Source organism: Ceratotherium simum, chromosome 23, assembly GCF_057802395.1.
Source record: "Ceratotherium simum simum isolate JZ-2026a chromosome 23, ASM5780239v1, whole genome shotgun sequence".
NCBI lineage: Eukaryota > Metazoa > Chordata > Mammalia > Perissodactyla > Rhinocerotidae > Ceratotherium > Ceratotherium simum.
In genome coordinates, this window is record NC_141922.1 from 36,131,632 (window position 1) to 36,154,491 (window position 22,860).

The 22,860-nt window shown below is 45.1% G+C and overlaps 1 protein-coding gene across 1 annotated transcript in view; it reads right to left on the bottom strand.

Moving 5' to 3' along the window:
• Positions 1-22,009, bottom strand: part of BAALC (BAALC binder of MAP3K1 and KLF4) — a 98,039-nt gene extending 76,030 nt beyond the window's left edge. The window contains exon 1 of the mRNA XM_087447116.1: positions 21,823-22,009. Within this exon, the coding sequence (XP_087303242.1) occupies positions 21,823-21,982 (160 nt within the window). The 5' untranslated portion in view covers positions 21,983-22,009. The remainder of the gene's footprint in view (positions 1-21,822) is intronic.
• Between the last annotated feature and the right edge of the window lie 851 nt (positions 22,010-22,860).

Genomic DNA, 22,860 nt, shown 5'->3' on the forward strand with positions numbered 1-22,860 from the left:
TCTTGTTTGTTGAGGTGGGCCTATATTGCTATGAATTTCCCCCTTATAGCCACTTTTGCTGCATCCCATAAGAGTTGGCATTTTGTATTTTCATTTTCATTTGTCTCTAGGTATTTTTTAATTTCTCTTTTGATTTCTTCATTGATCCAGTGGTTGTTCAGTAGCATGTTGTTTAGTCTCCACATATTTCTGACTTTCTCAGTTTTTTTCTTGTAGTTGATTTCTAATTTCATAGCATTGTGCTTGGAAAAGCTGTTTGAGATGATTTCTTTCTTCTTAAATTTATTGAGGCTTGCCTTGTTTCCCAATATATGGTCTATTTTCTTTGTGTGTGTGTGTGAGGAAGATTAGCCCTGAGCTAACATTTGTTGCCAATGCTCCTCTTTTTGATGAGGAAGACTGGCCCTGGGCTAATATCCATGCCCATCTTCCTCTACTTTATATGGGACTCTGCCACAGCATGGCTTGACAAGCGGTGTGTCGGTCCACATCCGGGATCTGAACCTGCGTACCCCAGGCCACTGCAGCGGAGTGCATGAACTTAACCACTATGCCACTGGGCCAGCCCTATATGGTCTACCTTTGAGAAGGATCTGTGTGCACTTGAGAAGAACGTGTACTCTGCTGTTTTTGGATGGAATGCTCTCTACATATCTATTAAGTTAATCTGATCAAGTGTTTCATTTAAATTCACTGTTTCCTTGTTGAATTTCTGTCTGGATGATCTGTCCATTGATGTAAGTGGGGTGTTGAGGTCCCCTATTATTATTGTGTTACTATTAATTTCTCCCTCTAGGTCTGTTACTAGTTGCTTTATGTACTTTGGTGCCCCTCTGTTAGGTGCATATATATCCATAAGTGTTATGTCTTCTTGGTGGAATGTCCCTTTTATCATTATATACTGCCCCTCTTTGTCTCTCATTGTCTTTTTTAACTTAAAGTCTGCTTTGTCTGATATAAGAACGGCAACACCTGCTTTCTTTTGTTTGCCATTTGCTTGGGATATCATCTTCCATCCCTTCACTCTGAGCTTATGTTTGTCTTTAGAGCTGAGATATGTTTCCTGGAGGCAGCATATTGTTGGGTCTTGTTTTCAATCCATTCAGCTACTCTGTGTCTTTTGATTGGAGAATTCAACCTATTTAATTTGGAGTGATTAATGATATATGAGGGCTCAATACTGCCATTTTGTCTCTTGTTTTCCAGTTGTTCTATGTTTCCATTGTTTCTCTTCCTTTGTATTTCTGACTGCCATTTCATTTTGGTGGTTTTCTGTGGACGTCTTCTCATTTTTCTCTTTTTTTATGAATTGTGGCTCTGCTCTGATTTTTTTGTTTAGTGGTTACCATGAGGTTTGTATAAAAGACCTCATAGATGAGATAGTCCATTTTCTTATTGCCTCTTATCTCCATTAGCCTAAGCTCGTTCCATCTGTTACCTCTTCCCCCTCTGAGTTATTGTTGTCACAAATTATTCTGTTTTGTGTTGTGAGTTTGTGACTAAGTTGAAGCATTTATAGTTACTTTTGATGCTTTCCTTCCTTTTATCTTTTAAGTTATAATTGAGTATTTGCTTACCTGTTCTGATAGAGAGCTGCAGTTTTCTGATTTTGTCTGTCTACTTCTCTCCTTGCTCAAAGCTTTGTAGTCCTTTGCCTTTTTGTTTCTGGTGTGAGGGCATCTTTAATCATTTCTTGTAGGTGAGGTCTAGTGGTGATCAACTCTCTCAGCTTTTATTGATCTGGAAAAGCTTTTATTTCTCCATCATATCTGAAGGAAAATTTCACTGGATAGAATATTCTTGGCTGAAAGTTTTTGTCTTTCAGTATTTTGAATATATCATTCCATTCTCTCCTAGCCTGTAAGGTTTCTGCCGAGAAATCTGCTGAAAGCCTGATAGGTTATTTTCTTCTGTCTTGCTGCCCTTAATATTTTTTCTTTGTTGTTGACTTTTGCCAGTTTTACTATTATATGCCTTGGAGAAGGTCTTTTAGCATTGATGTAATTAACCATTCTATTAGTTTCATGTATTTGTAAATCCGGTTCCAGGGCCGGCCCCGTGGCTTAGCGGTTAAGTGCGCGTGCTGCGCTGCTGGCGGCCCGGGATCGCATCCCGGGCGCTCACTGACGCACCGCTTCTCCGGCCATGCTGAGGCCGGGTCCCACATACAGCAACTAGAAGGATGTGCAGCTATGACATACAACACCTACTGGGGCTTTGGGGGGGAAAAAAAATTATAAATCCGGTTCCTCCTCCAGGTTTGGGAAGTTCTCAGATATTATTTCTTTGAACAAACTCTCTGTTCCTTTCTCCCTCTCTTCTTCCTCTGGAATACCTATAATCCTTATGTTGCTTTTCCTAATTGAGTCAGATATTTCCTGAAGATTCCTTCATTTTTAAAAAATCTTAGTTCTCTCTCATCCTCCACCTGCAGCATTTCTATATTTCTATCCTCTAGCTCACTAATTCTTTCCTCTATAACATCAGTTCTATTTTTTAAGGATTATAGATTATTTTTTATTTTCATTAATTGTGTTCTTCATTTGCAGAATTTCTGCTTGGGGTTTTTTTTTTTTTTTAATAGTTTCAATCTCTTTGGTGAAGTATTCCTTCTTCTCATTAATTTTATTCCCGAGCTCATTGAACTATCTTTTTGAGCTTTCTTTTAACTCATTGGGTTTCTTTATGACAGCTATTTTGAATTCTCTGACATTCAGATTATATATTTCGGTGCCTTCAGGGTTGGTTTCTGGAGAATTGTCATGTTCCTTCTGGTCTGAATTGTTGCTGTAGTTTCTCATGGTGTTTGATGAACTAATCTTTTGTCAGCACATTTGTGGTAGTATTAGGTCACAGATTCCATCTGCTACTGCTAGGGGGAAGCAGGAGCTGAGTTTCTGATCCCACTCCATCTGCTGGAAGTTGTGGGGGTACTATGGGTGCTTGTGCTGGCCTGAAGAGTATTCAGGTGTGTGTGTAGACTGTGCTTGGTGGGTGGGGCTTCCTAATGGGGTCACGGTGACAAGGTAGGCTCTCCCACCACCAGGAAATCGATCACAAGCCGGCTAAGGCCTGCCACTGCCTCTTCCTTCAGTCTCCCCAAGGTGCGTTCCCACTTTTGGGGTGCAGCTGTTCTACGGGCACTCGTGCAGGCTGGGAATGCACTTGCTCCAGTGTGTAGATCTGCCACTGCCTCTTCTTGCAGTCATGCCAGCTGCTGTGCTTCACGGGCAGGGCTTCCTCTCAGGGATAGAGGCAGGGCCACTCCTTGGGGCCACAGTGACATGGTGGGCTCTCCCACCATCAGGAAAGCTATCATGAGCAGGCTAAGGGATGCTGCCACCTCTTCCTACAGACACCCCAGGGCGCGTTCCCATTTTTTGGGGCACAGCAGTACTATGGGCACTAGCACCAGGCTGGAAAGCATTCGTGCATGTGCATAGGGCTGCCAAGGAAGGGCAGGGAGTGCTCACCTACCTCCACCATTTCCCAGAGGGCTAGTCAATCCACTTTCAGATGTATAGCTGTGTGGGTCTCTCAGGCCTCTGATTTTGCTGTGTGGGTTTCCTCTGTTGGTCAATGAATGTCCATTTAGTTGCAGTTCAAAGGGGGAGAGATAAAGGGAACAGCTCACTCCACCATGTTGCTGACGTCCAGAAAAGTTATTCTTTATAAAAGAATTCCAGCTAATAAATGTTGAAAAAATGTCAGAATATCCCCATTTTGTAATTCCTGATGAAATAATTGATGCATGCAATGATTATCAATGACTGAAAGCTGATGAGGAAGTTTATAATGGATGGATTGGGTTGTCTCAGATGATCTTAACATCACAAAAATGAGAGATGATAACTAGATATTGTGTGGTTCCTGAAGTGCTACAATGGGAAGCATTCCTCATCACCTATGAAGTATTCTTGCCAAAAAAAATCGAACCTGAATCCCATCAAGCCTGTAGTCCAATTACTAGTTTACAGGGAATACAGCAACATTTTAAACAACTCCATAGGGATGAAATCAGAAAAATCCAAAAAATGGGAAACTCTACAGAACAAAAAACCCAGTTTCTTCAACAAATAAATTGAAAAGGGGAGGGAGGAAATGGAAAACCTATATATTAAGAGTTAAGAAAAATATCAACCAAATACAATATGTGAACATTGTTTGTATCCCAATTCAAACAAACTAATTGTATAAAAAGCATTTATGATACCATGGGTGAAATTGGGACAATGACTGAATTTTGGTTATATTAGAGAAAAAAGGAATTTTCATTAATTTTTAGGTGTGATAATGGTATTATGGTTATATGTTAAGTTGAAACATACAGAATTGCTGATCTTTCACCATTTCAACATACAAAAATGACAATTTCATATGGTTCTATCTAATATCTTTTTTAAGAGAGTCCTTATCTTTTAGAGATCCATGCTAAAGTATTTATGGATGAAATTACACAACTTCTAGAATTTGCTTCAAAATAATCCAGTTGGTGAAAGGGAATGGAGGGAGAGATGAAATAGAGGTGCCACACATTGATTATTGTTGAAGCTGGATGATGGGTACCTGGGGGTTCATTATACTATTCTCCCAACTTATATATATGTTTGAAATATGTGTGTGTGTTTGTGTAGTTTTAAAGTTTTAAACTTCTATATATGTTTGAAATGTTATGTTAAAAAATACCTGAGGCTACAATTAAGGGGCTCCAGAATTGTTGTGAGCAATCGCAACCAGTTGGTGTCTGCTGGGAAGAGACAACACTCAGTGGAAGATATAATCTCTGAGGGGTGTGTGTGTGTGTATGTGTGTATGTGTGTGTGCGTGTGCCTACACACATGTTTAAATCACTTCTCATGTAAGTTTTTATTACATTTCCCACTGCCTTTTTGCTTATGACTATGGGGTTTGGGGATTCCAAGAACAGTAAGTGTTGGAATTTTGAATTCATGTACAAAAGGAAAAAAATAAGGCTAATAGGCAAGGGTACACTCTCCCTGGGTCCCTTTGTTAACATTTTTGGCAGCTTCTATTTAAACGATGCCTTTTCTCTAAGTTCACTGAGTGTTTTCTGAAGCCTTACGTAATGGCTAGAAGCCCCATCTCTACAAAGGAACACCTGATTCAGGAAAGTAAACATTATAACAGCAACCCGTTCATCAGCTGCCCAGACCCACAACCAACTAGACGTGTGGTGACTTTTTAAACACTCCCAGCCCCGGCCTTACAGCCTGTGGTGGTAACTGAGAGTTGGGGAAAAGTGAGCGAAGCTCTAAGAGACACAAAGGAGATGATTATTCCTCACACCTCCTAGCAGCAGCTCTGCACTCTTAGAAGAAGCATGGAGGGCCAGCTGGGAAAAACAACTCTGGCCATGGCAGCTGCCCTCGCAGCTCTGAATCAACAGTGACCTGTGCTGAAGGGACAGAGGGATCTCAAACAGCTTCTGGGAGAACCAGGAACCCCCCGCCTTACTCTGGGTTGTGCCATGATACTGTCTTCTTCCCAAATCCCACTCAATTTGAGATTATGATCTACATAATAAAGTATCCAATACCTTAATGATTGAGTGTTATCAGAGATACTTTAATAACCTTTAAAAATTGCCTTCAAGGTGAGAAATGCTCTTAATCCCATTTATTCGTTCATTCCACAAATGTTGTTTGAGAGCTCAGTGTGTACTGTGCTGTTTAGAGGTGTGTTTGAGGGCTGAGACTAATAACTGCAAACCCTGCCCTTTTCTCTCTTCCACGCTGCCTTCAGGGTTAAAGAGAGTGGCTCCTAAACCTGGCTGTGCTTCAGAACCACCTAGGACAGGAGCAGGCATTGGCACACAGCCACGTTCCTTCATTTATGTGTCGTCTGTGGCTGCTTTGACGCTTAAAAACAGCAAAATTGAGTAATTGCAAGAGATCATGTGGCCCACAAAGCCTAAAATGTTTACCATCTGGCCCTTTACAGAAAAGGCTTGCCAACCTCTGATCTAGGACCTCCCTTCTCTATGAGAGGTCCATGGGCCAGCAGCATCAGCCTCACTTGGGAGCTTGTTAGAAATGCAGACTCTCAGGCCCCCTCCCAGACCTATGGAATTCCACTCTGCACTGACCTAGAGAACCTGTTAAGCAAGCAGGTTTTCTGCCCTACCCCACCCTACCATATCAGAAGCCCCAGGGGTGGGGCCTTTATTTTAGGTTCCCTAAATGAATCTGATGTGCAGCCACTAGGGGAGATGAATAAAGTGCATGCTCCCTGCCTGTAGAGGTCGCTGTGGTGCCCTGTGAGATCTCCCTGCAAGACTGACACCAGATCCCCCAGCTGCCAGAAGGGGTGACCGCTGAAGGCTCACAGCTGAGTGCCTCTTTAGGAAGTGCCCTCCATGGAAGGAAGTGGCCCCACCCAAGGTCACTTCCCCTTGCTGGGGGCAGCCTGCATCTGATACCTGGTTGATAGAGGGTGAAAACGCCTCTCATTATAATATCTGAAGGACTGTCCCAGCTCCAGAGCTCCCCAGGGGATCAGCTGAGGCCCCCACTGCATCAGCGATTCAACTTCTCCCTCTGCCCAGTCCCGCCTCCCTCAGCCCTCACACGTATTGTTCCCTAAAGCTCAGAGTCTATTTCCTGACAGCCTTTAAGAGTACACAGTGTGATAGCAGGGATAAGTCATGGCCATAAATAAGAAAATTCATAACAGAGTAAGTGTCCTAGAAGGTGTGTGCCAGAAGGGAACACGTGACTGAGGCGGAAGGGAGGAGCTGTAGGGCTTTAAGAGGTGGTGGGGGTGGTGGGATAAGGCGCTTCAGGTAAAGGGCAGCCCCTGAGTCAGGCAAGTGGAGGGGACTTGCAGACAGCTAGTGGAAGGTGAGGTTAGAGAGAAAGCCTAAATGCCAGGGTAAGATAGTTGCATTCAGTAGGCAAAGGAAAATCATGAAAGGCTCTGTGCAGGAGAATAACACGGGGCTAATGATCCCAGCTAGGCTTCAGGAATATTCACCTGGCAATGGTGTGAAAGGGATTGGAGTGGCAGTGACTGGGGGGAGGAGGACCGGTCAGAAAGTTGTTGCAAATGTCTAGGAGAAAGGCAATGAGGACCTGAGCTAGCGATCAGTTAGGGGCTGGCATAGAGGAAAGACCTCGGGGCTCAAACGGAGACTGACCTGGCTCGCAAACCCCACTCAGCCACTGAGCTTGCAACCTGCGTGCACTTGGGCAAGTCACCTCACCTCCCTGACTTCCCCCACCTGTAAAATGGGGACAATAGAATTAGGTACTAAATATGCAATGCCTGGCACATGCTGGGCACGCAATTAACAGAAGCCACGCTCATGAGGCAGTGGCCGTGTTCTTTTGTGTTTGCACACACATCATTTATCCCCCCAGCAAGCAAATCTGAGCCTGGCTGCTATGAAGACTGTCCTCGAAAAGTGATTCTTGGATGCAATAATTTAATGAGGGCTCGGTTTCAAACACGCCTGTTGTTTGTTGAGGTGCTTAAACCTGAATCGTCCCTCTTAGGAAGGGTGCACAGGCCATCGCCACTTCCATTGTAACCGATGCTGTGCTCTGTTGTTATGATGACAGGTTTCCCAAACAGCCCGCTATTTTCTACAAATCTTTTTGGTTTCCTCATGCCCTAAAGTCCACAAGCCCTAGAGACAAGAGCAGGGTGACTTTTTTGAACTTCCATAGGAAATACTGTCAACTCTTTAAATTAGCCAATTGCCGTCTGCTGCTTCTCCAACAGAAGTGCCCCCCCAACCCCCCAGCAACCAGCCTGAGCACCAGCGTGACCCTGCACAGTGAACCTCCACCAACGTCCCCACTAACTGGAAATTGGCACCACAGAATATCAGCTGGCACATCAGTTTCCTGCTGACATTAACTTTGCAGGAAAATGAAACAGAAAACAAAGGAATGTCCACCACACATCTCGTGTTCACAGCACAGAGTCCGATGTCAAAAGACCACTCTAAAAGATATAAGGTACTGTTGATATTAGGTACTGTTGCATTATTTCTAAAATTACTTCAATTTAGCACATGTAATTTTTTCAGCAAATATTCACCTTTATGAACTCAATTGACACACGGGAATGTTCAAGACACAATACTAACAACTATTATTATAGCAAAATCTTAATACTAGTAATTATGTACCAGTGGTTTTTGGCAGACCACTCCCCCTCCTCACTACCTACTTCCTTTCCTCCTTCCCCCTTGCTCCTGCTAATCTCTCCTCTCTGACACAGGATTAAAGGTGCAGCCACCTTGCTGGCAGCCTACCCCATATCTGTTCTCCTCTTTTTTCCTTAGCCAAGAGAACACTGATACTTTTAGGGTGGCATGTGCCCAGCTAAAAGTCTTGATGTGCCAGACTTTCTTGCAGCCAGGGACAGCCATGTAACACAGTTCTGGCCAATGACACTCAAGCAAATCTTACTGAGTTCTGGGAAAGCTATTATTTTACAGATCAAAAGAAACAGACTCAGGCAGAATGCTCCTTTCTGCCTTTCTCCCTTCTTCCTATGTAAAATAAGAATGCCACGTAAGCAAAATAAGTCAGATGGAGAAAGCCAAATACCATATGATCTCACCCACAGGTGGAAGAGAAAAACAACGACGATGACAAAGAAACACACAGACACAGAGAACAGACTGGTGGTTACCAGAGGGGAAGGGGAGAGGTGGCAGGGTGAAAGGAGTAAAAGGGCACATGTGTATGGTGATGGTGATGGATGGTAATCAGTCTTTGGGTGGTTAACAGGATGTAGTCTGCACAGAAATCGAAATATAATGATGTACACCTGAAATTTATATAATGTTATAAACCAGTGTTACCACAATAAAAACTTTAAAAAAAAAAAAAAAGGAAGGAAAAACATGATGAAAGACAGAGAATTTATTGTAAACTACTGGATTGCTACCAATTGAGCAAAAAAGAAATCTACCTTTAGGAGGAAAACTTTGGAGACAGGTAGTGTTCTTTTTATTTTGTTATTAGATTTGAATGCAAATGTGTTGTATTTTCTGAACTGAATTCATGGTAACCTGAGATACATGATGGTAACAAGAGCGAGACGTGTGTTGTATTTTAAGAAAACATTTCCAAGTCAGGAGAGAGGTCTGAACTGAAGATAAAATTATACATCTTCAAGGGGGCCGGCCCGGTGGCGCAAGTCGTTAAGTGTGCGTGCTCTGCTGCGGTGGCGGCCCGGGGTTTGCTGGTTTGGATCCTCGGCGCGCAGTGACACACCACTTGTCAAGCCATGCTGTGGCGGCATCCCATATAAAGTGGAGGAAGGTGGGCACAGATGTTAGCCCAGGGCAGGTCTTCCTCAGCAAAAAGAGGAGGATTGGCAGATGTTAGCTCAAGGCTGATCTTCCTCACAAAAAAAAAAAAATTATACTTCTTCAAATGTGCGTTGACTTCATCATCAAAGAAATAAACATTAAATTATGGATTATAAAAAGACAAAATAAGGGGCAGGCCAGTGGCGTAGTGGTTAAGTTCCTGTGCTCCACTTCAGCGGCCCGGGGTTCACAGGTTTGGATCCCAGGTGCAGACGTACACACTGCTTCTCAAGCCATGCTGTGGCAGCATCCTATATAAAGTAGAGGAAGATGGGCACAGATGTTTGCCCAGGGCCAATCTTCCTTAGCAAAAAAGAGGAGGATTGGCAACAGATATTACCTCAGGGCTAATCTTCCTCAAAAAAAATAAAATAAAATAAGAATGCTGCAGCATCTTGCAACTATGAGGATGAAATTCACACACCAAGGATGGCAAAGCAATAAACTCAAAGAGCCCAGGTCCTTGATAGCATCCTTGAGTGGCGCACCTGCCTACCTCCAGACTTTGTGTTAAGTGCAAAAAAAACACCTCTACTTGCTAAGCCACATTTTTCTGGTTTCTGTTCATGCCACCAAACACAATTCCTACTTGATACAAAAGTGAAGAGTGTATTCATTCACCAAATATTCATTGAGTGTCTACTCTGTGCCGGGTACCGTGCTGAGTAAAGAAACAATAAATGAACAAGACAATGACAAGCTGTGGTGTTAGGAAGGAAATAACCATACAGTAACCGGGGAAGACTGGTCTCTCTGATGAGGTGACATCTGAACTGAGAGCTGAGGGTGAGGTGGAGTCAACCATGTAAACAGTGAGAAGAGGGGGAGCACATTCTAGCAAGTGCAAAGTCCTGGTGACAGGGAAGTGGTGGGGTGTTCAAAGAACAGAGGAAGCCAACGAGGCTGGAACACTCTGAGAGAGAGAGAGGAAACAGGATAAACAAAGCAAGAGAAGCAGCAGCGACCGGGTCATGTAGGCCAAGGAAAGAGGTTGGAATTTTATTCTATGTATAATAGAATGGGAAACTACCAGGGGGTATTAAACAAGAGAGTGATAGGACCTGACACATGTTTTCAAAGATCGTTCTCCCTATGACAGAATGAATGACTTGTCAAAGACAAGAAGGGAAGCAGGCTATTGCAGAGGTCGAGTAAAAGATGACAGCAGCTTGGGCTCGGGTAGGGCCAGCGGAGACGCAGCACAGACCTTCACTCTAATGGAACTGCCTGTAACATCCTCACATATGGTCACAACAAGGAACAACCTTGTCAGTGCACTTAGAATCCAAACAGGCAGATTTGGGGAAAGGATGGCTAAAGATGTTTAAAAACTGCTGAGGTGGCAAGAAGGACGTACAACGTGTTTGGAGGGAGAGATGGGAGAATTCACAGCAAGTCTTTGATTTTTTCAGTATTCAGAGGGAAAGAATAGGATGGCATAGGCAGCTATTACATAGGGACTGTCACAGCATATTAATGAGGAATTAACAGAATTGCCAAGAGGTGGTAAGAATACTGAGGTTCTAGAGCATGAATTGCTATTCGGTGCAATCACCAACTCATGACTTTCTCCAGCAATGCCAGGCAGCTCAGAAACAGGGATGTAGGGAGCAGAGGGGAAGGGTGACCAGTTTTGAATTGGCAGGCTCAGTGCAACATTGAAGAGACGAGGGGATCCTGGGTGCTAGGATGGGCAGCATTGAAACACTATGCCCTTCATATTTGTGAACACATTAATTCTGTAATGATTCTCATCCTACAGTGTGGAAACTGAAACCCGGAAAAGCTAAGAAACTTGCTCGAGGTCACACAACTGGTAAATGTCTGTTGTTAAAGTCTAATTCCTTAACCACTCAACTATACTATATCTAAGCAAAATAACAAGGAAGATGATGATGATGATGATGATGATGATGATGAAGAGAGCCTGAAAAGGTCCAGGGACTGAGATCACGATGGGCATGAGAAGCCGGCTCGCTGTGGGGGAGGAAGTACATGAAGTTGTAAACAGAGACCAGGTCTGGCTGGGTGGTCCTGTGGGTGTGGCTGTATCACAGGCTGGTGCAGTGGCTTGGAGAAGAAGGTCAAGAGGCTCTGGGTTGGACTTCCAGGCTGAAGGGCATCTGGCTAGGAGCCGCCGACTCAGTCTTGCCCAACTGCCCACTAAAATGCCTATGAAGACAGAAAAAGACCAAGACTCACAACATCACCCAAAATGAAGACTAAAAGACAACCTAATCCCAGAATCTGGGAGAAACTGGCACTATTCATAAAGCAGATGGAGCTAGATTAAGAAAAATCTACCCAGGCTTCTGGCTTTACTTCACTACCCAGAAACCACACAGCAAGATGTAGGCCGACACTCCATACCCATCCCATCCGACAGAGAGACCTAGAGCTGGATGCATATGGGGCTGCACCAACCAGAACACTGGGCAGCCCACCTGCACGACCTCATGGGCCTTTGAGACTCAGACAGAGAGCTGCTCCCTACACGCGCACGCGCGTGCACGCGGGCACATACACACACACACACACACACGGGCCATCTTTCTACATCCATAAAGCAACTGTAAATCCCAGATAACAGCTGGGCAAAATATAAAACAGCATGCTTATCCTGAGCCAGTTGTGGGGAGTGGACGGGAGGTAGGAGGGGGACACGGGGGAATTATATACAGTGGAGTCGCAATACGATTTGCCTCGTATGTAATTTACCTGAATTCAACTACATTTGCTCAGTATTGAAACAAAGAAAGGGAGAAAAATCCCTTCACTTATCCAAGGCCTTTCCCCCCGGCTCTTCCTGCATTCAAACTAGACTTTGGCTGCTACTGCCTCCTAATATTTTCCTAAACACAAAGAGAAACAAAACAAATTATTGTTTTTTTCTTGGCCTTTGAGCTTCCAAGCAACTGGAGGGATCTTCCCCATACCGCTCAAACTTTAAACAGAAGATGCAGCTTGCACCGTAGACACCTAGACCCAGGACCTGAAGGATGAAACCTAAGCGCCGACAGAGTGTTATTTCTTTCTGTGTGCTTCTCTACACTTTCTAAATTTCCTATAAGGAACAAGCATTGCATTTGAAACCAGAAAGAAATATTTCTGCCCAAAGACTGTTCATCTTTAACAAGCTCATCAGGTGACCGGGATGCAGGTGATTCTCCGAGCACCCCTCGCAGCCCTGCTGGGGCACTCAGCACAGGGAGGGGCGGCATCAGCTGCAGGGCTGCAGGCGTCTCCTCAAGGACTTGTGTCCTCAGCCTGGTAAACACTGGGAGGAGGCTCCCACTCCAGGTGCTTCATATTTCCAAAAAAGCCAAAGGCAGATGGAGTGGAGGAGGATACTAAATTCATGCTTAGCAGTCACAGGAAAATGGACGCTGCCCTGGATTTAGAAACAAGAGACCTGAATTCCAATCCAGGCTCTTCCCCTTCCTAGCTCGGTGACCTTGCTGAGTCTCTTAATCTCACTGAACCTCAGTTTCTTCATCTGGTAAGTAGTGATAACAATGGTTTATAAGGTTATTTTAGAGAGTTATGTAAACTAATGTCCAAAAGAAAAATTCTCACATACAGAAGATGCTCAATAAATACTATTTGAATTTAAATGATAAGGAAATAGACTCAATCTCAGAAGGAAGTGTGAGGTAGTGACAACAGAAATCCTCTCTCTTATTATTTCCAGATGTTCAGTGTTTGTGCTCATAAACCCATTTATGTTATTTTCCCAGGGCTGCTGTAACAAAGTACCACAAACTGGGTGGCTTAAACAACAGAAATTTATTGTCTCACAGTTCTGGCAGCTAGAAGTCCAAAATTAAGGTGTCAACAGGGTGGGTTCCTTCTGAGGGCTTTGAGGGAGAATCTGTTCCATGCCTCTCTCCTGGCTTCTGGTGGTTGCTGGCGATCTTGGGCATTCCTTGGCTTGTAGAAGCATCACCCCGATCTCCAACTTCATCTTGACATGGTGTCTCTCTGTGTGTCTGTCTGTCTCTGTGTCCAAATTTCCCTTTTTATAAGGACACCAGTCATATGAGATTAGGGCCCATCGAATGACTCCATTTTAACTTGGTTACCTCTATAAAGACCCTATCTGCAGATAAGGTCACATTCTGATGTACTGGGGGTTAGGACTTCAACATATAAATTTTGGGGACACAATTCAGCCCAAAACAACATTCTAAAAGAGCTTTATCTCCAGAGAAATGGAAGTGGTTGGGCAGGGGGCAGAGTGGGAGGAGAACATGTGAGCAAGTAAATGCTGCTGGTAGCTAAGCTAGAAAAGTCTAGGTCACAATGTGGCTCAGGGTACACCCATCCAGTCTGCTCTACAGATGGAAGCAAAGGTGGCATTCAGACTGGCCAGAGAATCAAGCCAAATGGTCTTCTGAGAGTGGCTGGAGGCCGTGGGCCTGACATGGAAAAGCTCCTGAGAGAAAAGCCCAGGCACCAACAGCCAGGAACAACAGGTTCAGACACCCAACTTCACCAATGGGCAGAACGGCCTTCTCAGCAGGGAGGTGCTGTGGGTCATAGGTGCACAGAGCCCAGGGTGAAGGCAGGACCTCCAGGGGTCCAAGCCTGAGGGATTGCTGAGTGCAGGATAAGCCAGGAAAAGACTCCTGGCCTACTGAGAGGGGACTATCTTCCTCCCACTGGGGCCCAAGCCTGGAACCTTAAATTCTTCTCTGGTTAGTGTTGGAATAGCTTTATCCAGTGTGTAGCAAAGACACAATTCAGTAGACTGATGTCTAAGGCAAAATCATCTAAGATAAGACTTAGGAAAGAGGGTATAAGATACACAAAACTTCATTTTCATAGCTGGATCATTTATCCATCTATTCATTTTTACAGTCATTCAACAAACATGTGGCAGATGCCAGGCATGCAAATGTCAATAATGTGGTCCCCAACCTGGCAGAGCTCACAGGCTAATGGAAGAGACAGACACATGAACAACCCCGAGAGCCTGTGGCAGGATGTGATAACTCTGCCCAGGAGACAAGGACCATGAGAACATGAGACTTCCTAAACTTTTATAAACTGCATAGGTTTGTTACCCTCTGTTTTTTTGTAGTGATTTCTGAAAAACAACCCTTATAAAAAACGAGGCTTGTATTTGGCAACAGGGGATATAAGAGAGGTGGATGTTTTCTTACTATGCAACCAATCAGGTAGACAAGAACCCAAAAAGGATGAGCAGATGGAACTACTGAGAAAAGAAAATATCATCTCTAAGGACTATAGGAAGAAAGAAATGGACACATAGAAGTTTTAGGAGATTTATTCATTCAAGAGAGATCACTTGAGGTCCTATTATAGCCAGGACAGCATTAGACACATGATACAATGGTGAGCAAAAAGACCCCTTACCTGACTAACAGAGCTTGTCATCCTCAGAGGGGCAGACAATAGTCAATAATTATTTGAAAATATAGCCACAATATACTACAAAGCCATAGTAATCAAAACAGCATGGTACTGGCACAAAAACAGACACACAGATCACTGGAACAGAATTGAGAGCCCAGAAAGAAACCCACACATGTATGGACAGCTAATTTTCAACAAAAGAGCCAAGAATATACAACGGAGAAAGGAAAGTCTCTTCAATAAATGGTGCTGGGAAAACTGGACAGCCACACGCAAAAGAATGAAAGTAGACCACTATTTTACACCATACACAAAAATCAACTCAAAATGGATTACAGACTTGAATATAAGACCTCAAACCATAAAACTCCTAGAGGAAAACATAGGCAGTACACTCTTCAACATTGGTCTTAGCAGTATCTTTTTGAATATCATGTCTCCTCAGACAAGGGAAACAAAAGAAAAATAAACAAATGGGATTACATCAAACTAAAAGGCCTCTGTACAGCAAAGGAAACCATCAACAAAATGCAAAGGAAACCATCAACAAAATGAAAGACGATTTAACAATTGGGAGAAGATATTTGCAAATCATATATCTTATCAGGGTTAATATCCAAAATATATAAAGAACTCATACAACTCAACAACAAAAAAACAAACAATGCAATTGAAAAACAGGCAGAGGGTTTGAACAGACATTTTTCCAAAGAAGATATACAGATGGCCAACAGGCGTGAGAAAAGATGTTCAACATCACTAATTATTAGGGAAATGCAAATCAAAACCACAATGAGCTATCACCTCACCTTCAGTAATAGCTATTACTAAAAAGACAAGAAATAAAAAGTGTTGGAGAGGGTGTGGAGAAAAGGGAACACTCGTACACTGCTGGTGGGAATGTAAATTGGTGCAGCCACCATGGAAAATAGTATGGAGATTCCTCGAAAAAATTAAAGATAGAAATACCATATGATCCAGCAATTCCACTTCTGGGTATTTATCCAAAGAACACGAAAACACTAATTTGAAAAGATATACGCACACCATGTTCACTGCAGCATTATTCACAATAACCAAGACATGGAAACAACCTAAGTGCCCATCAATGGATGAATGGATAAAGAAGATGTGGTATATATGTACACAGTGGAATACTACTCAGCCATAAAAAAAGGATGAAATCTTGCCATTTGCAACAACATGGATGGACTTTGAGGGCATCATGCTAAGTGAAATAAGTCAGATAGAGAAAGGCAAATACCATATGATGTCACTCACACTTGGAAGATAAAACAACAACACATAGACACAGAGAGTAGATTGGTGGTTACCAGAGGGAAAAGGGGGAGGGGGGAGGGCAAATGGATTAAAGAACGCATATATACAGTGACGGATGGCAATTAGGCTTTGGATGTTAAACATGATGTAGTCTACATAGAAATCTAAATGTAATGATGTACACCTGACGTTTATATAATGATATAAGCCAATGTTACCTCAAATAAGAAATTAATTAAATAAAAAAAAGAAAATATAACCACAAGTATAGCAGGTACATAGGAGGAGCTGGGGGGAAGGAGGAGGCTTACCCATCAGCAAGCCCCAGGTGGGCTCTCCACAGGACCTCTCACCCTGAGGGAAGGAATCAGGATAACCTTCCTTTACCCCTCCTGGCTGCGAGGGCCTGCAGGAACGGTCCTGCTTCCTCCACTGGGCTCCTGTGGAGGTCTGTACACACACGGGCCCCTCCCCAGGCAGAACCAACTGCTCAGTCCCCTGCACTCCCTCAGCACCTTTCCCTCATGCTGTTCTAGTAGGGACCATGCTAACCTGCAGCGCGTCTACCTTTATGTCTGTCTCTGTATTATTATTATCTTTGTGCCAAATGTATATTAAGTGAACGAAAGAGCAAATAAATGTCTTTTATCTTTAGTCTGTCAACATAGGGAAATAAAGATCTAGAATATTGTCTTCACAGTTCTATCAAAATGACTCAAAGTCAGCAAGTTTAAACACTAAACTGAAACCAACAGGATTAATTTTAACAAGAATAAATACAAAAATCCCAAATTTGGGTTACTGAAATCAATAGTACAAATGCAGGATTCACGGGGGAAAAAATCCGTTCAACAAACATTTATTGAGTGACAGCTATATTCCAGTCACTGTTCCAGGTGCTGGCTGTATAGCAGTGAAAACACAGACATGTCCCTGATGTCACAGAACTTAAATTTGACTAGAAAGAAAGATCTAAGGGTTTAATCACAAGCTTCATGTGAGTCATCAAGGTAATATGGCAACAACAGCACCAGGAAAACAAATCCTGACCTGGTTTTACCTGCACCAGGAGAGGGTCAGCGCCCTCATCATAATATACCTTGTGTTGCCCTACGCTGCTCGGCTGACATGAGTAGCTTGGAGCTAATCATAGGTCCCTGTACCAAGAGGGAATGACTGAAGGCATTGCATGTGTTTGGTCTGGAGGACCAACGGTGAGGGGAGATGCAACAGCAGTCTTCAACTATTGAAAGAGCTGCCTGTGCAAGACTTGATGCCAAGGGCCCAGAGCTCACCAGGTAGAAATTACAAGGCAGTAGGAAGAGTTTCTCACGAAGGGAACTGCTCCAGAAAGATAGAGGGAGGCCTCCTTCCCTAGGGAAGAGATATCCCATCCTCAGGGATGCTGCAGAAGAAAACCATGCTGACTGAGACCAGCCTTGAATATCAAGAGATCAGACTAGACTCAGAGTCCCATCAACTGTAAAATCAGGAATTCTATAGTTAACTCCCCAGTGACCAGACAGGCAGTATTTAAGAGTGTGGGCTTTGGATTCAGACAGAGCTGGATCCCAGTCCCGGACAGGAAAAGTTCCTGCACACTCTAAGCCTCATTCCCCTACTTGTTAAAGGAGGATGGTAATAGTTCCTACCTCATCCCGGCTGTGAGGACTCACGAGGTGATTTACATAAAGTGCTGCTGGGTACAGCGCCTGGCCATGGTAAGTCATCAATAAATGTTAGCTGATGGTAATATTAAGTGATCTTCATTTTATTTGACATATTTCAATTTATTTAGGTAAATCATTTTGCTGTGAGTCTCTAATTCCATAATCTTCCATCTTGCATTTACTAAAGCAATTATTACGGCAATTTAAAACTATAAAGTAGAAGCACTTCAGAGAAATTTGAAATGTTTTATTCTGTAGAGAAATTAGGAAAAAAAACTAATAGTACAAAAGGAGATATTTAAGGATGTAATTTAAGGGACTTGTGATTAAATTGAGGTGAAGCTAGGAAGTTATTAATGTATAGAATAGCTGAGCTAGGCTGGGGCATGGCAACCTCAGAGACCCCCTTTCTCCTTGGGAGACCCCCATCAGACCACAGAAGTAAAAATCTATCCAGCAAACTGATTTTACATGGATGAAATAATGCCAGACCAATTTAATTTCCTCCTGTGACAGAGAGACAGGCTTCAGTGACACAGAGTAGCAATGGCTATCAGATACTGTGGCTTCAGTTAAGCCTTTAATTCCAGCCTACGTAATAGCTGAATATAAAAACTTAATTGAATTCTGCTGGCTAATGGAGGTGATCTCCAAAAACAGGAACTAGAGGCTCAGGATCACTGAATAAGGAGGAGGCAAGAAACTTTCTTTTGTGGGACTGGTAGAAGAACCAGTCCCACACCCCGCTTCCTGCAGTAAAATGCATAATTCAGAGCTAGCCCTGATGGCCTAGTCGTTAAAGTTCTGCACGCTCCTCTTCCACGGCCCGGGTTCGGTTCCTGGGCACAGAACCACACCACTCGTCCGTCAGTAGCCATGCTGTGGCCATGGTTCACATAGAAGAACTAGAAGGACTTACAACTAGAATATACAACTATGTACTGGGCTTTGGGGAGAAAAAAAAAAAAAAGAGGAAGATTGGCAACAGATGTTAGCTTAGGGTGACTCTTTCCCAGCAAAAAAAAAATAAAAAGCAAAATTCATCCAACAAATATTTATTGAACACCTGTCAGGTGATATGCCCTCAATCTGGATTGGACTAAGAGAAACTGAAGTGAGATTTACAAGCTTAAATGGGGCTTCTCAGTAGACATGGGTGTGGAGTTGTGGGGTGGGGAGGGGAGCTATGTGATACAGAAGAAATGGAATCTTTGAGCTGGGCCGAGTGTTTCAATGGAGTAAACATCGAGGAACTTTTTAAAGGGAAGCCGTGGGCTTGTGCCAGAACGGCACTTGGAAGAATCTAGGTTAAACTGATTCAAGTGGGAAAATTTCAATAGCAAGGAAGAGAAAAGGAGGAGAGAATCTAGGAAGAGCTGACAGGAATGAAGGGTAGGTTTAGACAGAGTGCCTATTCATTCAGAAAACCTTCATCAAATCCCAACCGGGGGTCACACGTGCTCCACTGTGTGTAAGCACAGAGGACATGAGGATGAATTAGTCCACTCCCCGCCCTCACAGCTCCTGAGGTTGGGTGGCCAGAAGAACAGTGGCTTCAATTTGACGCTACAGGAGAGTGATCAGGCCCAGAGAGAAAGGACTCTTGAGGACTGGGGTAAATAAGAGCTGTGAAGTGGTTGAGAGAATGTCCAGACCGGGACAATTTAACTGAGTTCCACCTGCCTTGAATAGGTTCCAGATTCCCTCTCCAGCTCTAGAATTCTAGTAATGAAGCCATTTTTGTGACTTTCACAATCTGGATTCTCCTGAATCCAGCCTTTCCTTTTGTCCCCCATCAGAAAAGCACTGATGGAAACAGGAAAATGTAGCATTCTGGCTTCCTATCACAACACAGTCACTGTGGACCATTCGGTGCCCCCCAGAAGCCTGGGACTGAATTCACAGGTGGAGCACTGGCAGGGAGTGGGTGAGGCCGGGGAGCAGGGAGGAAGAAAAGAATAAAGAACCCTGGCTAATCTCCTAGGGTGGCTGAAACCCAGGAGATTTGTAGCTTCCTCGGATACCCACTCTGACTAAAGATGTCCACTTCCCAGTCTGAAAAATCCGCAGGAATCAAGCCACTTTTCTAAGGGCCCTAGGGAATGCCAATGCACTCCAGGGGAAGCCTTAATTCCATCTCAATCTTCAGAAATGTGCCTCTCCCCTGAGGCTGATGGAAATTTCTAGAGAATTGAAATGTCCTTCTCATCCAAGAGTCTTGCCAATTTTAGGGCACTGTCCTGGGACTGGAGCTGAGCCCTCCCTGTGAATGATGCAGGTCTTCAGGACCACTTTCCTGGCAGGACTGTCCCATGTTTGGCAGAGGACCACATATAAGTGCACTTGTCCAGGGTCCCACCTGTTGCAGGAACCCATCATGATGCATGATGGGATATGACTCAGGATGGCAGAGTAATAAATGAATAAGCATTGGAAATGAATAAAGATGTACATATTTAGCCATCCTATAATAACTCTCATACCCATCCATATGCGCGCGCGCGCACACACACACACACACACACACACACACACACACACCATATACTCTATCACCAAGGCCACCATTCCCTGAAGCTGTACTTTGTCCTTTTTCACACTAGATCTTTTTAACCTTCTTTCCTTGGAGTGCGGCTCTGGCTCTGATTCTGCTGAGAAGTACCACACCTCCTTGGGAAATCCTGTTACATCTAACATTTAGCAGGTCCCTTTCGAAGGCTTATGGCTTATCCTCATTCTGACACTGAATTCAGCTAACACATCATTTGGAAACTTGCTGAAAGCATCAGCAACACAAAACAGCCATTACGATTGCTACTGTGACTCAGAAAAATTAAAGACAAATATAGTGTTATGCTTTGCACAGCTTTGGCTGACTGTTCTTGCTTTTAAAAAAAGGGAATCACAGAGTTAATGTGAAAAAGGAGCCAGTTTTTGTCCTAAAAGATGGAGAGACCTATTGTCAAGATTAAAGTGCCAGCTCTTAGGAGGCATGGATTTAGAATTATTAATCTCTTAAGAGTAGTTCACATTTCTTTCCTCCTCCTTATAATATACATTATGCTTCAAATTAACCTCATTTTCTATTTTAGATTTCATTATTCAAAAATACCAACCACATAAAAGGGTCTGGAAATAGTTAAAACATTTTTATCTGAATATTGATCTGGCTTTTGACAACATCCATATAATAAGCAGTGAGGTTTTTTTCCTTTTAACATCACCAACACCTTTATGATTCAAGGTCAGTCTGTGGCAACGGTTAGTCTATTTTCATCTCTATCATACAATTATTAGTGTCTGCTTAAAAAAAAGAAATCCTGACTTGTGACTGGACCAGAAAGTTCTTTGCATATCCTTCTATCAGATTTCTGCTAGATGGGGAATGGTCAGAATATGTAACTTACAGTCCTAATCCACTTTTATGCCCTGCATCATATAAAGCCTCGAGGCCTCGTGGGGTAGGGTGGTGAGTCCTTGCTATGAAACAGTTGCTGGAAAAGTAAGCTGAAGTGCAGAGCTAGTGATGGGGCCAGCAGGCGTTTATTTTGCCCTGAACTAGAATTCTGGTTTTCGAAGACCGCGAGGGGACTCCTTGCCAACAGGGAGAAAAGGGGAAGCGACGAGGAAGTCTCCACCCAGGCAATCTGGGTAGGGCGCCGTATCTATAAGTCAAGGGAGAGAGGGGCCAGGCGGCCAGTGGATGGAGAAATGACCCAGAGGACCTCAGGGGGAAATGGTCCAAAGCGAGGCGGAGGCAAACCCAGGGGGGCCGGGGACGTGGGCGGGCTGAGGGGCAGGTGTGCGAGCCGGGTGGGCTGTCCTCCTAGCCCATCGGCCCCCGGCCAATGAGCCTGCACTGGCAGAGGAAAGGAGCGCTGGGTTTCCCCGAAGCTCAGGGGATTAGCTCAGCCTTAGGGTCTCTAAGGGTCTCTCGCTGACCCGGCTCCCTGCGCCTGGCTCCATCAGTCTGTCGGCAGGCAGGTCCTGTCTGTCTGTCTGTCTCTCTCCCTCCTTTCCCTGCCCCTGAATTCTCTGAGGGATGGGGCTGCCCCTAGTGCCCCCTATCCCTCCGGCTCCCCCTCCTGTGGCTCCGTCCGGCCTCCCAGCGCCGGGGGCTCTGCGGGAGCCGGGCTCACTCACCCGCGTGCGGGCCCCCCGCCTCGGGGCCGCTGTCCAGGGCGGCGCTGCTGGGCGGCGCGTCCGAGTCGGTGTAGGTGAGCCAGGTGGACTCGGTCTCCCGGGTCCAGCTCTCGTAGTAGCGGGGCTCGATGGCATCGGCCCGGCTCCCGCCGCAGCCCATCCTCCCGCGCTGCGGGCGCGCCCGGCGGCCGCTCGGCTCGCGGCGCGGGCGGCGGCTCAGCCCCGGCAGTGCGGCCCGGGTCGGCGAGGAGGCGGCGGCGGCGCCATCGCGTCCCCGCAACCGCCCGCGCCGCAGCCAGGCGCCGAGCTCCCGCCGCGCCCGACGCCCCCAGCGCCGCGCCCTCTCCCCGCGCGCCCCTCCTCTCCGCCTCCAAGGCCCTCCCCTTCCCCACCGCTCCTTTCCCACCTCCCCTCGCCCTCGCCGCTCCCCCCACCCCGCCCCAAGTCCCGCAGCAACCCCGCGCCCTCCCTCGGTGCGCCGGCGCCCGCGGGCGTCGCCGGAGCGGCAGCCTGGAAATGGGAGTGGGGAGCCCCGCGAGGGGTTCGGCCCGGCCGGCCCGGGTCACCGCTCCCAGGCTCTTGCGCATCCATCCATCCACCTCCCACCCCACCTTCATCCAATCATCCATCCTCTCTTCCTTCTTCGTTCCATTCATCCATCCTGGGGGGAACTGGAGCGCTTAGGAAGGGACCCCAAGCTTTTTGGCCACTTGTTTCAAAAGCAATGAAGCTGGAGACAACGCCCCTTTAAGAATTAAGGGGGCATCGGAGCCATGCCCGTCTTAGCTGGTTTGGGGAGCAGGGAGTAAGGCCTATGATTTCTGAGAGATTTGGGCTGACTCTCTGTCACTAACATCCTTTCCAGTTCTGCGACTTCGAACTTTGCTCTCAAGAAAGAAAAAGAGAGCCAGGAATCAAAGGGCATCCGACATGGCACACTCTCTGCATGGGGCTGGAAGGCGTGGCTGGTTCCCTCCGAGCCTAGGGGCGGCCTTAACGTTCCCGGGGTCCACCGCCCAGCCGGCGGCTTTTCATTCC